The sequence below is a fragment of the Apteryx rowi genome, unplaced genomic scaffold (genome assembly GCF_003343035.1).
Source record: "Apteryx rowi isolate R43461 unplaced genomic scaffold, aptRow1 scaffold_38, whole genome shotgun sequence".
Taxonomy (NCBI): Eukaryota; Metazoa; Chordata; class Aves; order Apterygiformes; family Apterygidae; genus Apteryx; species Apteryx rowi.
In genome coordinates, this window is record NW_020450307.1 from 3,982,568 (window position 1) to 4,004,243 (window position 21,676).

Genomic DNA, 21,676 nt, shown 5'->3' on the forward strand with positions numbered 1-21,676 from the left:
TACGCTCTGAGTATCCGTGGTCTCTCAGTTCCTCTCAATCTCCCTGTTCAGGAGCAGGAAGAGAAAGGCGTTTTGTCTGATTCCTGCTTTCCGTGCTCAGTATTGGTGCCTGTTAAATACACAGCCGCATCTTAACTAGCCATCCAGTTGGCTATGGTACTTTCACTGCTACTGTGAGCAGTTAGTGCCAGATGGAACACTTCCTTCCCTCCTTCTTGCCCTGCAGCTGAGCAACACCATCCCCATGGTAAGAGGAAGGTGAGGAAACTGGGGGTTGCCACAAGTCATTGTTGGATTGCCATTGCTGGATGGAGAGCTTGGCTTCCTTCCATCAAGTGTGGTTATGCTTTGGTACCCAAGTAAGGATGAAATGTTTCATCCCTAAAATCTTATTGTGCCTTATGCTGTGCACCAGTGTTAGTGGCAAAGGCCTGAGCTAACCAGAAAATAACCATGGACAGCCTTGTCATAGTCGCCTGGGAGTGTGCATGGGCCAGATCACCTTCCAAATCCACACCTTCTGTTGTCAGTTGACCAACCTGTTAGATTTAATATGCATCAGCTCTTTTTTTGTCTTTGATTTTAATTTAAAAAAGGGAGTTTGCCATCCCTTGCATAACTTGCTGCATAAATCCATCCCACACCAGGCCAAAAACAGCTCACGAGGGAGAGAGCAGACCTAAAAACTGGATCAAAAGCATCGAACTAGTTGCTGGTAGAGTATTTTTGCTGAGGCTTGGTGACACATGCTGCCAAACTTCTGTTTTATAACAAGAATCATCTTTATAATGTGTAGATATCGATTGATTTGATTTAATGAATGTTTAGATTGGAGGGGGCAGCTTAAAGAAGCCTAACTTCAATGCATTTAAATGGCATTTAACTCCCTTAGAATCCTTTGAGGCTGTTATTAAAGCCTTAACCAAAAACGTGAATTCTCTGGTCTAGAGAATAAAGTTCTGGGGTTTGTGTGTGTGTGGCAGGCTGGGTTTTGTTGTTGTTGTTTTTTATAGCGTCCTTGTTACAGTGAATCTAAAACATTCCATATGGGGACAGTTGTAGTCATAAAGCTCGGTATTTGCTTTTGCAAATTCTGCAACTAAGACAGCAAATATGCCTGAACTGCATGTGTATCTCTTCACTGCAGTAGGAGGATGAACTGCTCCTGCAATGAAAGGGCTGGGATTTTGCTAAAAGCATATAAATAGGTTCTTAAGACTAATCTAAGGAGGTTTATTTTTTGCTTTAGAGGGACAAATCAAGAGAATGATAAATCTTAGTCTCCTAGTCAAATAACGAAGCTTTTATTTCTCACTCCTTCCTTCCCCTCTGAACTAAAACCAATTTTCTGAATTGACCACTTGTCTGTTTAAAAGGGCAACTGTTAAAATGGTTCCTTCCATCAAACTCAGTTGCTTGGCAACAGTGGAAGTGGAGTTATTGTCCCATCCGTACAAAATAGTTTTGAATGCTAAGGCTGTGTTCAGAGATTTAGCCACATCACTTACTCCTGGGGGATGATTGCTCTGTCACCTGTTTTCTAGCAGAGCATGTATTATTCATTGCAAGGTGCTCGGTTCTGCTGCTGTGTGAAAAAGACAGCCAGAGTTTTTGCTGATGAGCAAAATTATTGTTGAGATTAAAAAAAAAAAAGGAAGTTTTTGTCTTGGGAAAAATATCATGTAGACTTTGAAAGAAAACAAGGTATTTTTCTTTAAGCTTCTCAAACTGTCTTTTGTAGCTTAATATATCTTGTCCAGACAATCARAATACGAGAAATCCTGGCTAGAGTTGGTACGTGAAAGTTGAAGAGGACTTCAGTAGGGAGATTTGCCATTATTCAAAAAATCTCTCTCTTGTGCATTGCTAAAGAGCTGAGCTGAATTCTGACCTTGATGTTCTAGGTGTTTGTGCAGTGTGCATGTGTGTAATGATGGAAATGTCTGTATGCCATGTACATCGAGGAGGCAAGAGAACAGACTGTATGTAAGTGATGGAAACATTGGCATCTCCTGACATAAACAGGAATCTGGGGGTAGGAGCTGCCACCGCGTACGCCAACACTCACAACAAGGAGGGCTAAAAGTAGTAATTTATCTTTAAATCTTGTGAGAAAACAGCTTGCGGCTGCTCCCTGCAATGACTATTTCACAGTTTTCTCTTCCTTCTAGCACTGCCATGATGCCCCTGTGGGCCTGCGAATCATCTTGTCCCTGCTTCCCCTTTCTTCCATGGCTCACATGAGCTGTCTGTGGCCCCTTCCTCGATACTCAGGTGTTTGCAGCAGACCCAGCCTATCTGAACCCTCTAGACAAATATGTTGCAGCTGTGCTTTTTCCACAGCTGGTTCAAATCTTCACAGCCCCTTGATACACAGTTAGTGGGCTCACTGCAAGGGAGGAGAGGATTTGCACATAAATATCTGTTGTTGTGGATTATGTAAGGTAACTTTGTCCTTTTTTGCCTGTAGGAGAATGCTATGGGATGTAAGGAGTATTTCTAAACTGTTAGCAAGTCTGTGTTGTTTCTGTTGTGTATCAAAGTGATTTCTAGTATTGTTTGGTAGCATGGAAGCTTTCAGGGGGTAGTCTGAAGTGAAAACCCATTTTTCTGCTCTGTTGGTATATCTGATGTACGGTACATGTATGTGGGTGTGTATATATATGTATTTATGTATATCTAATGTGCATATCAGATTTTTTATTTGTAGGAAGGAAATATGCATACAGGTTCTTCCCTGCAGGACTGCTCCTGAGAATGGGGTTGCACAGAGTTTTAGTTTTAGAGCTGGTTCTGGGGCTTTACCAAAGATGCAAAATATCTAGAAAGCAACTTCTAGAAATTTAGCAGAGTATGCAAATGTAAGTGATATGTTGGAATAGTTAGCCTCAGCAGAGTCCTTGTAAGGAATACTGGTAACCACCATAAATCTTTCTAGAAGACTGTGTCCATATGAACAGACAGATTTGGTGAGGAAAATGATGTCTTTTTGCACAGTGACATCTCAGACATTCATCTGCCTCTTCCTCCTTTGCTTCCTCCTAGTCTGGCCTGCCTCCTTGTCTGCCATTGCCTGTGTTCTGATGCTGCAGCTGGATTCCCTCAGGCATGTCAGTGCTTGTCCCGGCCTTCCCAGTCACAGGTGGATGTCACAGTAGGCACTGCTGAGTGGTGAAATTCATTCTGCAAAGCCTGCTGGGACCATGTGACTCTCCCAAGCCAGCTCCAAATGAAATGGTAGTTTAGCTTTGCTCTGGCCATTCGTTCCTTCCTTTTTTCCAGGAGGGATCAGACAGCATTCTTTGAGCCAGCAATACCTCAGCAGACTGCTAAATTGCACCTTGTTTTCTGTTGCCTTTTTGTGAATGATTATATACGTAAGCATAAGACAATGGGAATATCAAAACCCATAAAACTAGGTACTGCACATAAAATAAACAGGAGTTGTTTCACCCCCAAAAATGTTTGCACCTGAGTAGCAAATGAGCCATCTGGTGTTTGAAGGCTCATGGTACTGTTTTGGGTTAATTGGGGGCTGCAGTTTTTAGCTCATGTACCATAAGAGGTTACACTGGAGGAAGGTAGTGTCTGGGGTAAATTCAGGCTGGAACAGTAAGGTTTGGAGGTAGCTTGTTTCTCTGCTCTCATTAAATACTGTCACTCGGATTTTTTTATTGGATTCCCTGACTTGTGCTGTAGATTGCTTAGTCACTACAGTGAGGTGGGGATGGGGGAGTTCAGTTTGTGGTCATGTAACAGCCATTAGCCATGGGCATCCTTCTGTCAGAATTTGTTTTCCTATAAAATGGCACTGTTTCCTGCTGGGAGTGCAGAGGAGCAGGTAGCACCGCTGGGTCTGATCAAATATACTGACTTCCTGTCTTGCAGGTCGAAGCAGAACTCATCTCTGCAAATTGAGGGCAGCTAATCAGAAAGAAATAGAAGGCCCTTAATTCACATGGAATCGGGGGAAAACATAGATAATCTTGGGCATCTGCCTGCAGCACTTTCCCATCACTATATACAGCCAGCATGACAATGGGACTGATGCAGATGGTCAGCCATATGGGGGAAGTAACTGAGAAAATAACAGCAGCTTTGTTAGTCACAGCAGTTACTCTGATGAGGTTCACAGCATGTTGCCCTGCAGAATGCTGAGAGTTTCTAGTTCAAGAAACTCAGGCAGACCAGCATAACCTTGTGCATGGCATACAGCTGCCTGCAGAATTGCTATCCAGAACAGGCTTCTAAGTGGCTCACGTTCCAGAGTCTTTGCAGGGCAGCTGGTTTCCTTAAATTAAATGTGTATCTTGCCTGTCTGTCTGGATTTCCCATCCAGGTTTTTCCCCAAGATTGAGGGTTTGGAAGTGAGGATTTAGCTTTAGCTTGGTCTGTGATTAAGATTGCTGAGAGCCATCCATATGCCCTTGACTTTGTGTCCCTGAATACAGTTCAGGGCTTGGTAAAAAGACAAAGCCTTCAAGCACAGACCTAGTCCTGGGTCTTACAATTAGGAGCAGCAAAGCTGGATAAAGGTGCCACTGGAATATCAGGGCTGGCTGGGGAGCTAGCAGAAGCTCAGTAAAGTTGAAGAAGGTAATAGGGGTGTGATTTGAAAGGTCACAGTATCCATCCCTGCAATCTACTTGTGCTTTGGATAAAGAGCAGTTCTTCCTGACTAGACAATGGAAAGCATGGGGTGCTTGGAGTCACTTTTGTGTGCTGATACTGTGTAGTAGATGGTGGCAGCTTGTTCTGGAATTTATTTTCAAGGCCAGCTGCAGTGACACTAGTGACCTGCTGCTGCCATGCTAGATGCCATATTATTGGGGCACTGGCTAACTTCTCCCTGCTGTTGGAATGGATAGCTTATTCTGTCATGCCATTGTTACTGCAGTGGTGGCCTAGAAGCAAGACCCAATCCTGTTCTAACGAAGGACCCAGCGTCAGAGGTGGTGTGCATGTTGAACTTGTGGGAGACAGTTACAGCTTTGATGATGCCTGTGCCCAACTCGCAGCCAGAATCTTTCAGCAGCCCTCCTACCTTTCACCCTGTTTGCATTTGTTCTTGTGAACCATGCTAGTCTTTGCCCTATTGCTGTTCCAGATCTGTAATAGTGTTGCAAACCAAAAGTCTGTGCTGTAGTTTTGAGAGAGGCACAGGAAAGAGGAGAAAAATGATTGCTAGGAGCTTTGCAAAGTCCTGTTTTGACTGTGGATTAGCAAAGCATGCAGTACCTGCATGCCCTGAAGTTCTGATCAAGCAGGTGAAGTTTAGCGAATTAGGAAAACTCTGTTCATTTAAAGAAATAAAGCCCACTATGAACAATGCTGGGAGTGGAGATGGAGCGGCAGGAGTGGTGGAAAAGAAGGCAGATCTGTTGTGAGCTACAGATCAGAAGAACTCAAAGCAGGCTCTTTGCAAGCATCCCTGATCCAAAGATAATGAATGTTGCTGCAGGTTGGTTAAGAGGTTTGTTTTGTTTGTGCTGTTCTGTATCCTTCTACTTCCTACTGCCCCGCTACAGCTCAGTCTGGATGGTTTTGAATTCCTCCTTCTGTGTTGGCCTTGTCAAACACAAAACCCAGTCATTCCTCAGCGTGGACCCTGTAATGTAATATGCCCACTGAGATTCTCCCCCCACCCCTGTTCCTATGCCTCTTTCTCATCACTGGCTTGAATTACAAATTCTGAGAATTTCTCCCTTGCTCACAGCCCTCCATGTGTCTGCAGATATTAGCTATCAGATCTACAGGATGGAGGGGAGCTCATACTGAGGCTTCATGCTTCCTATGCTTCAATGCTCTTCTCCCCATAGAGGGTGCTGTTGATGCACATGGCAGGGTCTAACATGGCAGGGTATTGGTCTAATTAATTTTGCAACAAAGCAGCAGACAGCAATAACCCAGTCTGGCTTGTGTTCCTTGATTGATTGTCTTTTGCCATTAATAAGTCCAGGTAGCAAAACTCAGGTTCTTACATAGATGCTCAGAATTCTCTCCTTTGAACAAGATGTTTGTGCAGTGAAAACTTGTGTGTTTCAGTTTCTCTCTGCTCAAATGAGGTCTGGACGTTATTTGTGTGTACGCAATCACCTGCTAATGTGAAGATACCAAAGGGTAGCGGCATGGCTCTTGTAAGATACCATTTGTCTAAGACTTGTGTTGTTAAATCCTTATCTGATGAGGGAAATGTGCTAGCTTCTTGTGCAGACATGGAAAGAAAGTTATGACAAAGTGCCTTTGGTGGGAAGAGGGAACTATGAGAAGTTGGATGCATATTTCTGGTCTCTCTCATGCAGTGATTTGAATTTCAGTGCCACAAATGCTGAGCAGGTGTTACAGAAGTAAAAAAGGCTAAATGGTAACATAAATGTGCAGCATTTTCTGGTTTCCATTGCCAGTTGGCTAATTGAAATACTTGCTGAACAACCAGGAAAAAAGCTCTCTTGTTGAAGAGTTGGCACTCAAGCTAATGGCATTGATCCAGTTCCTTGCGGCCACTGACCTAACCTATTTTCAGGACTAGTCTTTGCTAACATGATAAGAGAAAATATTGAGGCTAGTAGGGTAGGATTCTTTTCTCTGCATTAAGATGTGCATATGGTGAAATTAAGGTATTTTTAAATGGTATTTGTGAATGTGACAAGTGAAAAGCCTGCATCAGAGCTAGAAATGGTTAGACACCTCCAGACGGATTTATGGGATGACAGAGATACTGTTAGTGGCAAAGCATTTAGTTCAGCTTGACATGAGATAAATGCATCTCTTGGGTTAGATGCTATGCTGAGAGTGTCTGAAGAGCTCGCTTGAGTGGGAAGCTGGGTCCCAGGCTATTCTGATAGGTAGGAACCACCTCTGAAGTCTGAATGCAGTCAGGTATCTGTGCTCAGGGTTTGACAAGGTGGGTGGTAGCCTGTTCTGTTCCTGTGGCAGAATGGTAATGTATGCACCTACGTTGGACGAAACCTTGCAATATTGGTGAAGGCTGCAGAAAACATAGTAGTGCAGGGAAGTAGCAATTTGGGTCTCCCTGGGCTGGAGTAGTGTTCCAGGTAGCTTTTTCTTCTTTACGTACAAAAACTGCATCCTATTGCTTTGGGTTGCAGAGTATCAATAAGCATTCTGGAGGTTCACTTTGGTATAAGGTTTTTAAACATTTGCTAYTCTGGCTACTCTTTTGACCACACCAGCACTTGCTCTTTCCTGGAATCCTGCAAACTTTTGTTCTGAAGAACATCTGGCAGCAAGGAGTTAATTGGAAGGGGAGGAGAAATCACTTTTCAGGTTGGAATTTGCCATCTTGAGAGTACTTTGAGACAGGAGGACAGATTTATCAGTTAATCATCAGCAGGCTTTCTGCCATTTTTTCTTCTGTGTGCCTTCATCTCTACCCTTCTCAGTTCATTCAATCATAGCCTCATGGAGAGCAGCAGAATACAAAGATGCGTGTGCTGGCTGCCACCCCAGTTTGCTGTTTGCCACCTAAACAAAACCATCTTCTGGACAGAGTCAAATGTCAGATCGAGCAAGCTCTTACTTAAAAACAGAAACCAACCTTAGGCCTCTGAGAGCTGACTTGGCTTTGTGATGGGATTCTGAGCCACCATATGTGTTTCTGTTCTACTCCTCCTTGCTTACAGTTGCCTAGAGTAAAACTGTACAAGCACTGCAGCCCCTACTGTTAACTAATAATGCTCAATTAAGGGCCAATTTGCATCTTGTAAGGAAGCATGCATTTTATACCTCCTCCTGGGAGCTGCCCCCTTAGTTCTTGTCAGACAGGCAATCTGTAGGCATCTTGACCTTATCCCCTCCTTGTGCACATATACATTCTCTGCCTAAACAGATGCAGTATTTGGAGCACTTCAGTGCTGTCCAGGAAAAAGACCATTTCTGTGTGTTCTCTGTGCAGTTGGCACTTCCAAAAGAGCAGGTAGTTGGCTTTGAAACAGTTGGTAACTCAAGGTAGCTTGCAACTCAGCAAGCACCTTCCACCCCTTCCAAACCACAAACCCCTGGTAGGGATTCTAGCTACAGGACAGTGTTTTGCAACAGCCTGAAGGTCCATCTGGTATTTTAATTTCCAGCTGGCAGGCTGGGCAAATGTCCCAGAACCATTCTGGAAAATATTGAAATGGAGCCTGTGCTTACCAATTCATTCTTCTTCATATGAAGGCATAAGATTTGGAGCTGAATTGTTCCTCCTTATTCTCATTTTCTCTCCTGGTTATTGATAACTCTCTTTTGTTTCAACTCACTCTAGTTAAAGTGATTATTTTTTAGGTCATGGGGAGATTTAGGGGAAGGCTGATGCTTCAGTGCTGCTCAGTGGTGGCACAGAGGCCCTATTATTATCGTTAGAGTTCCTTTTTAAGAAAATTGTTAGATTTTCCTTTTTTGAAATTTGGGTGCTGTCTAGAGAGAAGAAAGTGTCATTTCTGTCCAGACTGAATAGTAGAGCACCCAGGAGCTTGAAGCTGTTGTTCTGCTTCTGTCAAAGCTTCTCTCTTCCCACTTGGAGCAGCGTTTTTCCTGGACCATCCAGTCCATCTGAACAGCTGGGCTAATGTCCTCTGTTCTCACCTACAGATTCCCCTGTCCTGCCACAGCATTGCAGCCTTGTCACTGCCAGTTGCCTTGTCACACTGTCCTTGAGCAAAGATAGGCCTCAATTGTGTGCACAGCTGTTAGACAATACAGTTTTGGGGTATCTGGGCATGGACCATGCTGTCATCTTCCCTGCCTTGGATACAGCCTCCTGCCTCTACTAGGCACCTTTACTTTTAGTGGCTGATTCTTGTGTTCTCCCAGCAGGAAACAAGCAGGCATGAGTAAGTAAATGATTGCCTCTGGTTTTGTGCAGTATGTGTTGAATGTGGCCTTCAGATGACTCTATTCATCTTAGGAACAGCAAGTCTGTTTTTCCCATACACTTGCTCTGCCCTTTCTCTGACAGAGATTTCTCTATCTCCTTTACTTTTTGTTAATGTTAGTTGTCCCTTACAGAACTATGAAATTTGTCAATTTAGCCCTAACTGACCCATGAAGTTGTCAGCCCATTGGTTGTCCCCAGTGAAGGTGTACAGCAGCATTTGGATTGGAGAGGTGTTCTGCGTGGCTACATTTGCCAAATTGCTGGCTGTTTGCAAGTTCAGCTTAGCTTTGCTGTTCAGTCCTCTAATCAGAGGAAGCTGTCCCCAGTCAATTTCACAGATTACTGAGAGTACTTTAAATCAAACATGAAAGATCACAACTTCTTATTCATTCCACTCACTTGCAGTTTATCTGTGATTTATACTCCTCTTGCAGGTGGAAGAGCCATCTGAGATGTGATTTTAAACACTTTTTTGTTTCTTTCTTTAGGGGACTGGAGTTTTGGGAGTTGGAGTTCAGGAGCAGATCATTTCTTTACCGACAGGTAGTGTCTAGCGCTGTATTCGGCACATGCTTTGTTTTCAAGGACCAAAGCATCGCATATAAGTATTGGTCAGTTAAGCAATGTTGCATTCCTGTGTAATGCCATCTCTTTTACAGAGCTGGTGTTGTAGCTGTATGACACCTCACAGGGACCCAGTATCAGAGAGATCGGGTTCCTTATTCTCTGTTTGGCCCAGTAGAACCAGAATCTCTTAAGTTTGTGACTTCAGTCATTCATTGTAGACACAGAATCAGGTGGAAGGGTGGAAAGTTTTGTTTTCTGCAAATTTTATTACCTTGTCCTTGCAATCTGAGTGGTAAAAACCAAGAGACATACGTTCTTGCTCTGCTGAATGGCACTGGGCCCAGTGAAGACTACCCTGGAATTTTATTTTCTGGCTTCAGAGCGTGAAGTAATTCTTAGTGCTGCAGAAAGGAGAGACGGGAAGGCCTGATTCAGCTATGCAGGCACAACTGCAGGATCCTTCCCTCTGTCATACTGTCTAGCCTCCACTCTCTTTGCTTTGAAATAACTCCAGTGGGGTTTTTGCTGCTGTCCTCAGGGAAGACATCTATGTCCACAACTTAATAGATCACCTCATTAGGAAAGTGTGTGCTGTTCTCAGTCTGCCTGTCCTGGCCACGGTCATGCTCTGGAGACAGAGACTAGGCAAGAGAGGGCTGCTTGTTTTTTTGGAGGAGAGAGGGGATGTTTTGTGGGAACAGCAAGCAGCTATTTTTTATTCTGTTTTGACAAACCAAATTGTTCTTATCCTGTGCCAAGTAATGCTCTGTAAGCTCTCTGACAGTGGGTGTCTGGATATGAGCAAGGGAAGAATGGCAATGTGCTTGAGAAGGGCTTGATATATAGCAGGGATTTGTTCCATCAGATGTCCTTTTGACAAGGAGAAAATGGTGGTAACCCATTTATGTATTTAGACAGGAAATGCTACTTTGTGATATTGTGCAGAGAGAAACAGTTACGCAGTAATGCTCAACTCTGGCTAAGGCACTCTGCAGAACTTGTTTGTAGCAGCTGCACTACCACAAACTGGCAGGCCATAGTGAGGGCAGCAACAGGCGACTGAACAACTTACTCTTCTAAGCATCTGCTTCTGCCCTCTGTCAGAGAGAGGATATTAGACTAGACTGACTTTTGATTTCACCTCATATAGCTGCTGTGTTAAGTATTGCCATCTGGATGAATTTTATAAGAGAAAAGGGTTGAACAGACCCAGAAATTGTATGTATGTATTTTCTCTGAGTAACTTGAAGGGGGGGGGGGGGACAGCAAGCACGTGGCTATTTCAGATCCCTAATGTTAGTCCGCTTTTACGCTAGCAAATTCTAAGTGTGGAGACATCAAAGCATGCATCAGAGTCACAGCATGCAATGACCTCTAGTGAGGGATAGATAAAACAACATGTGTCAAGGACCTGTGGTTCTTCTCTGTGCCATCAAAATTGCTTAAAGGTAAGCTTTTGACACTCCATAGTGCAGTTTAGGAGAAGATAGGGAGAGGCAGTGCTTGTCTTCAGATAAATTCATCTCCTCTTGTTGGACCTTTCTGTTTTAACAATGATAAACCTAACTGGTTGCTTAGTGGACCTTGACTTACTCTTTTGTAAATGTTAATGGTTGGGAAACTTGGACCACTACTTCATTACAGCACTACATTCAAGTCTTTGGAGGGCTTTGTTTCCTTCCCCCCCCCCCAAAAAAAAAAGATGTAAATAGAATAAATGTTTATTTAGGCCAAATGTTAACCACCAGCCTCCTATGCAGGCATGACTGATCACATCTGCACAGGTAGGGATGTGTTCTCACAGCATCACAAGGAGATGAACTGGGCAGGACAAGTGTCTGCCTGACCAGTTTTCTTCACGTGGGCCTGGTATTGCTGTTGCTTGTAAAATTTGAGACTGGGGGGCCGTTTGTCCAGTGGGGGCAGAGAAAAGTAACTAGAAAATTGTGAAAGTGCAGTGGCTTGGGATCAGCCCAATCAAATGCCATGACAAGGGTTGAGTTTCAGTGTGGCTACTCTGTCAAATCAGACTTGGATTCAGTGAATCTGTGGCATGTTCCCATAGGCTCTGTGAGCTCTCCTACCAAAATGAGTACAGACAAGCACAAGCAAAATGCTGGCAGCTTCCGGGAGGGAATTCAGCTTTCACCTAGCTGGGCACCATCAAGCTGGTTGGAAGTTCCTTGGTTTGTGCTGTTTCTTTCCCCCTCAAGAGAGGTGTTTCTCATGAGAGGACTGTCTGTACAAGCCCGTTCACTTTGGTGGTGGCACTGGGACAAGGTCTAGCTTTCCTTGAGCTGCTGAGTGTGGGGGGAGGGAAAGGAAGGTGCAACAAGCAGAGAAGATGTTTGAAATCCCAGTTTTCTGACTTGTGGGGGTGTTGTCTCCTGGACTGTCTCGCTTGGGACTTCTTCCTCTTACTTTTTTGGCTTTCTGAGAGAGAAAAAAGCCCCCGCGTTGTCCCCCACCTGGAAACAGTGTTGCTTATGTAATAAGAGCCTGTGAGTCCAGCTCCCCTGGCAGGCGTGTTGAGCTTCCTGCCATAAAGGGATGTGTGGGTGCTGCTGTTCCTTCTAAAACAGAAACCACCTCTGCTCAGCTTTCTTCCCACATGTGTTGAGAACAAGCCTTGCTCCAAGGCAACAGTGGGTAGCTAGAGATCACTGTGTGCAGGTCCTCATCTCACTCTTACTAGTCTCTCTAGTTGCAGGGAAGGAAGACATAAAGGAAGCAGGATAATTTTGCCTGTTGCTTTCCCTCTCCTGTTGCCAACTTTGGTCACAAGAAGATGTTGCAGACAAGCTCAGCTGCTCTGTGTTGTCATATCACCCTGATCAGGACAGAACCTAGACACCCCCCACAAGCCCTGCTCAAACTGGGAAGAACCCATTTCCTCCGCAGGGTGTGGGGTGACTGTGTTTGCTGGGGCATGTTAGGGGGGCTGAGGGAACAGGATCTTTTTGAAGACATGAAGTAAGCACTGAAAATGTTCCCTGGAGATATATGATACCAAAYGCATATGTGGGCAGCCTGGACTGGCTTGGCCCTGATGGGTAGGTCTGTGCCACAAGCTGGTATACATCAGTGGCATCTAAAGCAAGGGCCAAAGCATTCTTTATGTTGGGAAAATCTGGACTGGGAACAATCAGGAGAGGAACCCTGGTAATTAGGCTGAGAACTGTTGGTTTAATATCTGTATCCAGCAGCAGAACATATTGGACTCCCTAGGCTCATATTAAGAAATCAAGGTGATACCATTTTTTCCCAAGTGACAGGCACTAACCTCTCTAATTGGGCTTCTAGCTTGACTCATCGTGAGTAGTAACTGTGGGCTGTTAAACAGCACAAGGTACTGCTGATGTAAAGAAGTGCAGCACTCTGGACAGAATTTTTGCATCTGTTAAGTTTTACAAGGGCAGTGCCTAAGCTGTGTTATCTGTCTTTCCAGGTCCGAAGAATGGTTGGGGCTCTAGTTGCAGTTGGCCAGGGGAAGTTAACACCTCGTCATATAAAGGAGTTATTGGAAATAAAAGATTCACGGGCTTTTCCACCTCATGCTATGGCTCCACCATCTGGACTCTTTCTAAAATCTGTAGAATATAATGAAGCAGGTAGGTGAATGCAAGGGATTGCAGATGGTAATTTTTCTTCTGTGGGAGTCGGATCTGATACTGAAGGGAGCAGTAACATCCACGATCTTTCCTTTTGTGCTATCTGACCTGTCACTCGCGGCTTTGTCTATTGACACCCACATCGTAGTGAGTGCCCCCAGCCCTAGAGTTCTTTAGAGCCATTCACTATGGAATAATTGTGTGCTTGTTTCCCAGCAGATTTCCTCTTACTTGCAGCGTAGTAGAAGAGAAGGCATGTTGACATTGACTTTGAGATCTCAAGTGAAATATGCTTTAAATTCAAATCATAAAGCCTTGTTCTGTCCCTGGCCATGTGGCAAGACCAAATCTTCTGTGGTATCTGGGTGTCTACAGGTTGGTTTCTGTTCATTCACCTCTCCCTTGGATTTTATATCCACGTGACAGGGTTGCAAACACCAGAGGACAGAGACCCGATCCATCCCTTTGCTTATATGGTGGCTGTTTTAAACAGTTTATATCAGATGCTGCTAAACTAAGTTTGTTAGCTTTAAAAAAAATGGACAAATTTGCAGATCATCATAAATGAATGTAAAAAACGTTTGATATTCCTGCTAGGGGTAGCAGGTATTCAATATTGCAAAAAATTTAATGCAGGCAAAATGTGAGAAATGCTGTCTTGATGGGACAAGGACACCCTTGACTGTAAATCAAACACAGCGTCTGTGTTAGTGTCTCATTAAAGAGAATAAATAAAAATTATAGCAATAAACATGCTCACTTGCTTTTGATGAGATTAGCAATAATCTGCAAAAGAGAGAGAGAGACATCAAATTATTTTCTGGCTCTCGTAACACTAACATCTACTTTAGCAATAGAAAGACAGTCCCCTCTCTTGTTTAAGAGAATTGAATATCATATCTAGCATGGGACTACATTGCATTTCTCCTGCTGTAAAGCTGAAGGAGGGATGCCATCAGGTTTCAATAGTCCAGTTCCTGTCTGCTTTGTCTTTGTAGTAATCCTTCCTGTAATCACTTCCTCTCTCTACAGATGTCTCGTTTCTTTTTTAGCCTCTGACTAATCCAGTGTCCATGAAATGTGGGTACAAGGGACTTCCCACTGCTTTTTCCCGCCTTTCTCAGGTTGCTCTCTCCCAGGCAGAGCACAGACCTAGGGGTGGGCTTGGAGCATGCTCCCTCCTGCAGCAGCAGTACACACACTGGGGCTTAGGTCGGGCAGAAGGCAAAAGGAAGCCACAGAGTATTGCGTTCAAACTCCTTGGGCTGCAGAGCACTTGGCTGGGCCTTGAAGGGGCAGCTGCTGCTTGCTGGTTTTGGCCCTCTTCAGTAGTGCTTCTCCTAATAATGCTGGCTGGAGCTGACTGGAGTTGTCCGTGCGAGTAGGGAGGCAGTACAGGCAGGAAATGAAGACCATGGATTTTAAGTGCTTTCAGGTGGTCTTGCTGCCATTCTTTTCCCTAAATCAATGTTTTCCCTTTTCTCTCTCAGACTTGGAGACAACGATGATCGCAGGAGAATAGCAGCTCTGTGAGACACAGCCAGGCCTGAAAGGACTGTTGTGGATATGTAATGGAAGTTTGCAGAGTGCTCTTTGCACAATATTTGGGATTGTCTCAATAAACATCATTCACTGTGACTGTAGGCATCTTCCCATCATTTGTTCTTGCCCTCTGAGACTGCCAAGGGGAAAGGAAGAACAACTTGATGCTGCTTTCAGATGTCTGCACTGTAATTTTTTTTCTATATATAGTCTGGTGCAGGACTATCACTCTCAAACAGGAAGAGAAAGGAGGAGAGTTTGGGGTTTTTTGTTTTGTTTCATTTGCAGAGGTGAGCAGGTAGATACTTAGAATGAGAGAAAATGTAGCATTTCCTTTCTGCCTCTTTCCTCTGTAACCCTGCCTTTGTGCAGCACAGCAGAAGGGACAACTGTTGCTATTTAATGCGGTGACTTACAGAAACAGCCTTAAAAGTACTTGCCATTTCCTCTCAACAGTCACTCTCTCTCCAAACTGTAGCAGCTCATACATTATCCTGCCCCGGGTAAAAAGCAGTCTGTTACTGTTAGGACACGCCATGTTGCAGAGCAAAGTTCCTTTGATTTCACTTAAACCCTATTTCATCTTTTACAGGAACAGGGCTCTCTACCCAAGGTTAATAATCCYAGCCTGGGCTAATAACACAGGAACAGCTATATGAATGAGTCAGCCTAATGATGAAATGAAGCACTCTCAGTAGTGGAGCCAGAAGAAGGCTGCCAGGCTGTTGCTGGGCTCTGATTTGCTTGTTGCCTCATTTTGCTCTTCCATAGTTGGCAGTGGTGTGGTAGTACTGCAGAGCATGGTAGAGTCCATCAGATAGATGATAGAGTCCAGGTAGAGTTCAAGGGCTGTGAATTTTAGTGCATAGCAAGGAGCAGAGAGAACTTTTTTTAAAAACTACTCTTTGATCTCAAGTTTTGCCTGTTTGCCCAAGTGACAAAATAAGCATTGGATAATTTGTGTTTTTTCTTATGAATGACACCAGAATCTCTGTCTGTTTTGGTTGTAAAATTATTCTGAGAATGCCAGGTTACAGGAAAGAGGGTGCAAATTTTGACTTCTGCCTTTCCCAGAAGAAACAAGGCTTGCCTGAAACACTGTTGATTGTCCAGCTCTCCCATAGCAGAAGCAATGTGCAGCTGAGATGCCTGGTACCACCATTATTAATTTCCCCTTTGTCTGTGAGAGGAGGAGCAGAATTACAGAAAAAGCCAAACAGTTTGGCAGAGCAGAAAGTCTCCTTGAGCTGGTAAGAGGACATTCTTTGTTCTATGGCAATTTGGATACAGACTATCCCATTCGGATAAATAATGGAAGAATCTTAATAGCCTGCTGAAAGATTGTGCAGTGTCCACTCTCTGCTTGCATGGTGGAGAGCACAAGGCAAGGCTGGGGTGAGAGGCAGCAGCTCTTTCTGACCTCTGTTAAGGCACCCTTGCCTTTGGCTGTGGGGACCGAGTTAGTGATTCCTTCTGATACAGAACAGGACAGTCCATTTTTAGGTATCCTCTGGTGAGGAAGTGATGCATCTCCTCCCCACTCCATTACAGGTAGGTTTGCCAAAAGTTTGCCTTTTGACAGCCTGCGAAGGAAAGGTAAGACACTTCTGCTTACTCCCTTCCTACAGAGCAGACTGACTCCTACCTGGTTTATTTCTTCAGGGTCAAATTCCCAGAGATGATGATAGAACTTTGGAGGAGTCCCAAGTCTCTACCACAGAAAAGGAAAGCTGAAGCTGCTGTGTTGCTTAGGTGGAAACTGTTAGTGTTTTTCCAGATAAGGCCTCACTAGATAAGTACCTAGAGGTAGGGATGTTTCAGAATAGTTACATGCCGCAGAGCTGTACAGCACAAGCAACAGGGCTTCTCTGTCCAGATTCCAAACCTAACATGCCCATATGTTTTTTTTTAGACGGTGGTTTGTCTGAAAGGGAATGGCAGCTTGCTAACTCTTGCTTTTCCCCCCCTTTGAGGGGAAGTGTGAGTGCAGCTACAGGCCCATTTCAAAGTCTCTCAGTCAGACTGAAGTGCTAGTAACCTGGTTCAGAAGAGGCTGGCTTTGCTCTGCAGACTGCTGGGGCTGGAGAGCAGGGCAGACTGGAGGTGATCAAGGGTGGTACCTTTTGGTAGGAGCATTGAGAGAACTAAAGCATGCATCAGGGCTGGCTGCGTGCTGTACTGTCACCCCAGTTCCACAAGAGGAACGCTTCACTAGCAGGGGCAACTGCTCTGTCTTGGATCCAAGCGCTGGCTTTTCATATTCACTTCCTGTGGTTTCTCTCTGTAAAGCAATGTGGCAGTGTGTCTTGCAAGACAGTTTCTATGCAGTATAACCTCATGTTTGTGAAGTCTTTGGTGAGACTAGTGTACTCGTTTGCTGCTTTCACATGAGAGATGATGACCTGAGATGCGGTAAGTTAACTTTCTGTCTAACTAAATTTATTATGAGCCTTTACAGTGCAAAAAGCTGAACCAAATCGTGACCAATATTGTTCAGATGTTGATCAAGCCATCTCCTAGTGCAGGCCTAGATAGTGGAGCTTTTTTTCATAGATACAGTACAGAAGTATTTGCTATTGAGTTTTTTGCTAATGTTTTTTGACTTCTGATAACACCCAAAACCTATCATGCTTATGGGCTTATTCTCAAATCCAGTAAATAAGCAATCCAGATACAGCTATCCAGACAGTAGCCTAGAAGTGGTGGTCACTGGCAAACTTTGCAACTAGCACGAAGTAGTGTTGGTTGGTTGGTTTGTTTTAAATCCCAGAACAACAGGTTAAAAATAATCCAGCAGACACATTATGATATTAAGATAACACACTCCTTACTTAAACATACTGTCAGTGGAGAACTTCTGTACAAACTCCTAGCCTGCATTAGTTTTTCAGTGGCTGTTGTTAATGCTTGAATGTTATCATCTCTCATCAAGGGGTACTTAACATTTTTTTTCTTTTACATTGTTGCATTACTAATTCTTTTCAGTTGATGCAATTTGGACTTCTGTTACATGGGGAGTTCTGTCTTTCTGATTGTTTGACAGTGATGCTTTAAAACCAAAACCAGAAGAACCTCATGCTTGACCCAGAGTTCAAAGACAAACAGCTGGTTTTATATAAAAATGTTTCTACTAATTTAATGAACACAAAATCCAGTGGAATCCCACTGGGCAAGCAATTCTGGATTTGGAATCTGGTAGGACTCCTCATTTTTAAAGTAGTAGATAAATGAATGGTACATTATTACAGAGATGAAATGGACTATATGCTTGGAAGATTCACGTCTAGCCCTAAATTGTGTTGCTTTTATTACTTCTCTTATAGAGAATGAAAATATTTTAAAACGGATCAATGCACATGCTGGGGTCCTGAAGTGCTAATTTAACTGTTTGGAAATTGGCAGGAGGCCTACTTCTGAAATACTTAATGTCACTGATTTTCCCCCCCCCCCCCTTTTACTATTTTTTACTTACGCTGTAGTTAAGCTTAAATGTGTTCATGTTACTTGATGGGGTATATCTAGGTACAACTACTGCTGGTGGGTACAAGCATCTCTGTGACAAGCTTCAACCATTACTTTCCTGTAACTGAGGTATCAGAGGGGCCCACTGCTTATTCTAAGCATGCAAGACCTAATTTGGGATCCTCCTTCAGAGGGGAAGGGAACTGGGCAGCTCTGTCAGACTACAGATGCTGTAAGTAATAATATTAGTGTAGTAGTGTGATGCAAGCAGCTCCTGTGCCTTGCTTGGCAAAAGCCTTGCAACCATACTACGTGGTATGTGAGTGGAATTAGCTTTAGGCTGTCCTTTAGCAGACTGACTGTGCCATCCCACAGAGGTCAGAGTCAGTGTAAGCATACAGAAACTCTTGTTGTCTCTAGCTTCTGTAAAATCTTGGGACAGATACCTCCACAATGTAACTATKTGCTATTTGGAAAAAGTCTTTTTGCTTGTCGTGGAGCTGCTACCTGATAATGTCTATGGATGTCCTTACTGTGCTTGCCTTGTGGGAAACATTGGCTAATCAGTCCCCTTTGTCTGTCCTGTCCTGTTGATGATTTTACAAACCTCTGCTGTATTTTTCCCCAGTTGTAACACTATTCTTTGAACCTAAAAAAGATACATGTTTGATAGCTCTTGCTCTAGCAAAATTCTGAGATAATGGTTGTTTCAAGTTCTGTGCTTCTTGAAGTTGTGGCTTAGCACATGTAATTTTATATTAATTTTCCTGCATATACATGTGCACATATCTCTTGCTATTAGGTGAAAAACCCATATAAGCAGATGAATACGTTTGCCTACCTAGAGTGAAACCATTTTGCCTGTCTAATCGTCCATTTATAATCTTGGGTGCTTTTAACTAGTTAGATAAACAACTACCAGGAGGAGGAGGAGGAAGTGTGATTTCAGAGTTTCCTTTGGAAAGTACCTATAGACAACCTTTATTTTTTCTGCTTTCAACAGCTCAACTTCAGGAGCTTCATACATGCTGTAGGTGGGATTAATTTTTCCACTCTATGTAGGGCTTCTATTTAGGTGTCTGTTTGGATTAGTTCTTTAGATTTCTTTTGTAGTTGATGACGGGAAACAGAGTGCTGGAATGCGGTTTATTGCTTACATGATGTGGGTGACCTAAGTAAAAGGTGTCCTGCTTGTGTAGTGCCTCTTTTTCTCTCATAAACTAGTCCTTTAGGCTCCCTTTGTAATTGAGTGAGATGGGTGATGTTTTCCTCTGCAAAGCACCTGTCCTTGGGGTTGGTGCAGAGTAGTTTTAGGGTGCTGTAAATTCACACAACAGCTTACCCCAAAATGCCACTGTATATGAACTTCGAGTGAGGTATAAAATGGTATGTGGGAAGAGGGGAAAACTTGCTCTCTTGCATTCTCTGTGTGCTTGTTATCAGGTCTTATGATGACCCAAGACTGTAATCCTATATCACATACTTCCCTGCAAATGAATGTTTGCTGTAAGAGATGTGGCACATCTTGTCCAAAGTGCCAAATCCTTTCAGTTACTGTTATGTTACAGCTGTTGATGTCTACAGTATTGACAATTCAGCCTAGACTCCTCCTCCTTGTGCTGCTTCTCTTTGACTTGGTTAACAGCTTGGTCTTGATGCCAACTACCTGTTTCAGTTTTGTGCTTTAAATACCATTTCTTAATTGTAACAGGATGATTTCCCACGTTATTTATAAAACTGCAGCAGCAAGGTTACAGCAGTTCAGTCATACTGGAGTAACAGAAAAAGCAGTCCTGCTTTCATGCCACTACTGATTTCCTTTTTCTTGGGAAGACTGCAAAAATCTATCAATCACTGGAAGTTTTTAAGGAAAGGTTAATAACAAGTATTTCTCAGAAATGATACAGGAGCACTGGTAGCACCTAGGAAGGAGAGAAATGAATTACAGAACCTGCAGAGGTCATGTTCTGTATATCACTGCTGGAGTTGTCTGGTGCTACTTCAATTGCTTGCCTGTCCTTAGCCACAGCTGTAACATTCTACATATATTTTTGGCAAAAGGCAAATGTTTCTATGCCCTTTATTTTTGCTACTTTTGTTAATTTAATATTGTCATCTTGCGCTGGTTGTTAAATGCTGGTATATAATCTAGCTGCTGCTAAACTTCAAAAGCTCATGTGTTTAAGTAAGTGATTCATTCTTCCTTTCAGCCACACTGCTCTCCATCTACCTTTACCAAGCACAGAAGTCAGAATCACAGATTTCATCAGACTTAACATCAGAGATTTGTATAGCTTTAGCAGTTAACCACTTGAGAGATGAAGTAAATCCCAAAACTCAAGGACCTTATGAGGTAAGGGGCATTTTAAGACTTGTATCCCATGTTGGATATCCCTACAGTCCTCCTGCAACAGAAATCATGGCAGATACTTTCTGGACTGAAGGAATCTCCAATGAGACAGTTGCCAATGCCAGTTCAGATTTCAACTTGGAAGCAGACTTCCAGTATCCCCTCTTTACTGTCATCTACAGCATTGTCTTTGTGCTGGGACTAACAGAAAATGTCTTAGCTCTGTACCTCTTGTCCTGCAAAGTAAAGCACATCTCTCATTCCTACGTATACATGATTAACCTGGCCATGGTAGACACCCTGTTTGTTTGTGTGTTGCCTTTTAAAATTCATTACCACCTGAATCAGAACAATTGGATCTTTGGTGACATGGCTTGTAGGCTAACTGGGACTTTGTACTATATCAACATCTATCTAAGCATTGCCTTTTTCACCTGCATTTGTGTCGATCGTTACATTGCAGTGTTGCACCCCTTCACATACATCCAGATCAAAGTCACTCATTATGTGATGGTGGTCACAATCCTTTGGATGGTAGCTGTAAGTGTCATGGTTCCACTCATCCTTGGAGGTCCCCTTCACAACGATGTAGGGAACAAAACAGCATGTTTTGAGAACTTTGCTACCAGTAGCTGGACTTATCGCATGGCATCTTACAACATCCTGGCCTTAGTTTTTGGTTTTGTGATCCCATTTTCCATCATTCTGATCACCTACCCTCTCATTGCCAAGAGGATCTCCCAGATCAAACACAGCATTCGCAAGAGGAAAGCCCTGCGCACTATCTACATCGTCTTGTTCATTTGCACCTTCTGCTTTCTCCCGTATCATCTCACTCACTTGCTCCACTTTTTAATGAGAATCCAGGTCATCCAGAATGAGCCGTTTACCAATTTGATCTACAAAATGCGAAGGGTCACCTTAGCTCTGGTCAGTTTTAACTGTTGCTTCAACCCACTCTTGTACTACTTCACCTCTTCCAGTAAACAATGGCACTTCAACTTCAAGCTCAGATTCAGGTCTAAAATAGTGTACACAATCTGTGACCAGAAATTCGGGGACTACTCTTACACTTACTTTTATAAACTAGAACAGAGACATGGAAATAAAAACCACGGAGATGGAATCAACTGACCTACTTAAAGTAAGTACAATATTCATCTTTCCAACTGTTGCTTTGAAATCAAACCTTTGAAACCTACCACTCTTTGATACAGTGATTACATTAAGGGAATGCTCTAACATTTTTTGCTGAACAAACAGCTA

The 21,676-nt window shown here is 43.3% G+C and overlaps 1 protein-coding gene and 1 long non-coding RNA gene across 8 annotated transcripts in view; one reads left to right on the plus strand and one right to left on the minus strand.

The window, feature by feature from the left end:
* PUSL1 (pseudouridylate synthase like 1) overlaps positions 1-21,676 on the plus strand; it is a 47,578-nt gene that overhangs the window by 24,038 nt on the left and 1,864 nt on the right. Inside the window, exons 6-9 of one of the 7 annotated variants that reach the window (XR_003254885.1) lie at positions 9,367-9,421; positions 12,894-13,056; positions 13,276-13,431; positions 14,547-14,699. Coding sequence is in view for 6 of the 7 variants with exons in the window: in XM_026074128.1 (XP_025929913.1) it covers positions 16,986-17,010; positions 20,271-21,544 (1,299 nt within the window). In the remaining variant the exon portion in view is untranslated. Of the gene's footprint in view, positions 1-9,366; positions 9,422-12,893; positions 13,057-13,275; positions 13,432-14,546; positions 14,700-15,857; positions 17,011-20,270; positions 21,555-21,676 lie in introns of those variants that run through there. The other 6 variants (XM_026074130.1, XM_026074133.1, XM_026074132.1 and 3 more) reach the window with 6 other exon arrangements.
* LOC112970112 lies at positions 17,018-20,916 on the minus strand. The gene is made up of 2 exons (XR_003254886.1): positions 20,845-20,916; positions 17,018-19,982 (listed from the first exon to the last, which is right to left on the minus strand). It is a non-coding gene; the product is annotated as an uncharacterized LOC112970112 (long non-coding RNA).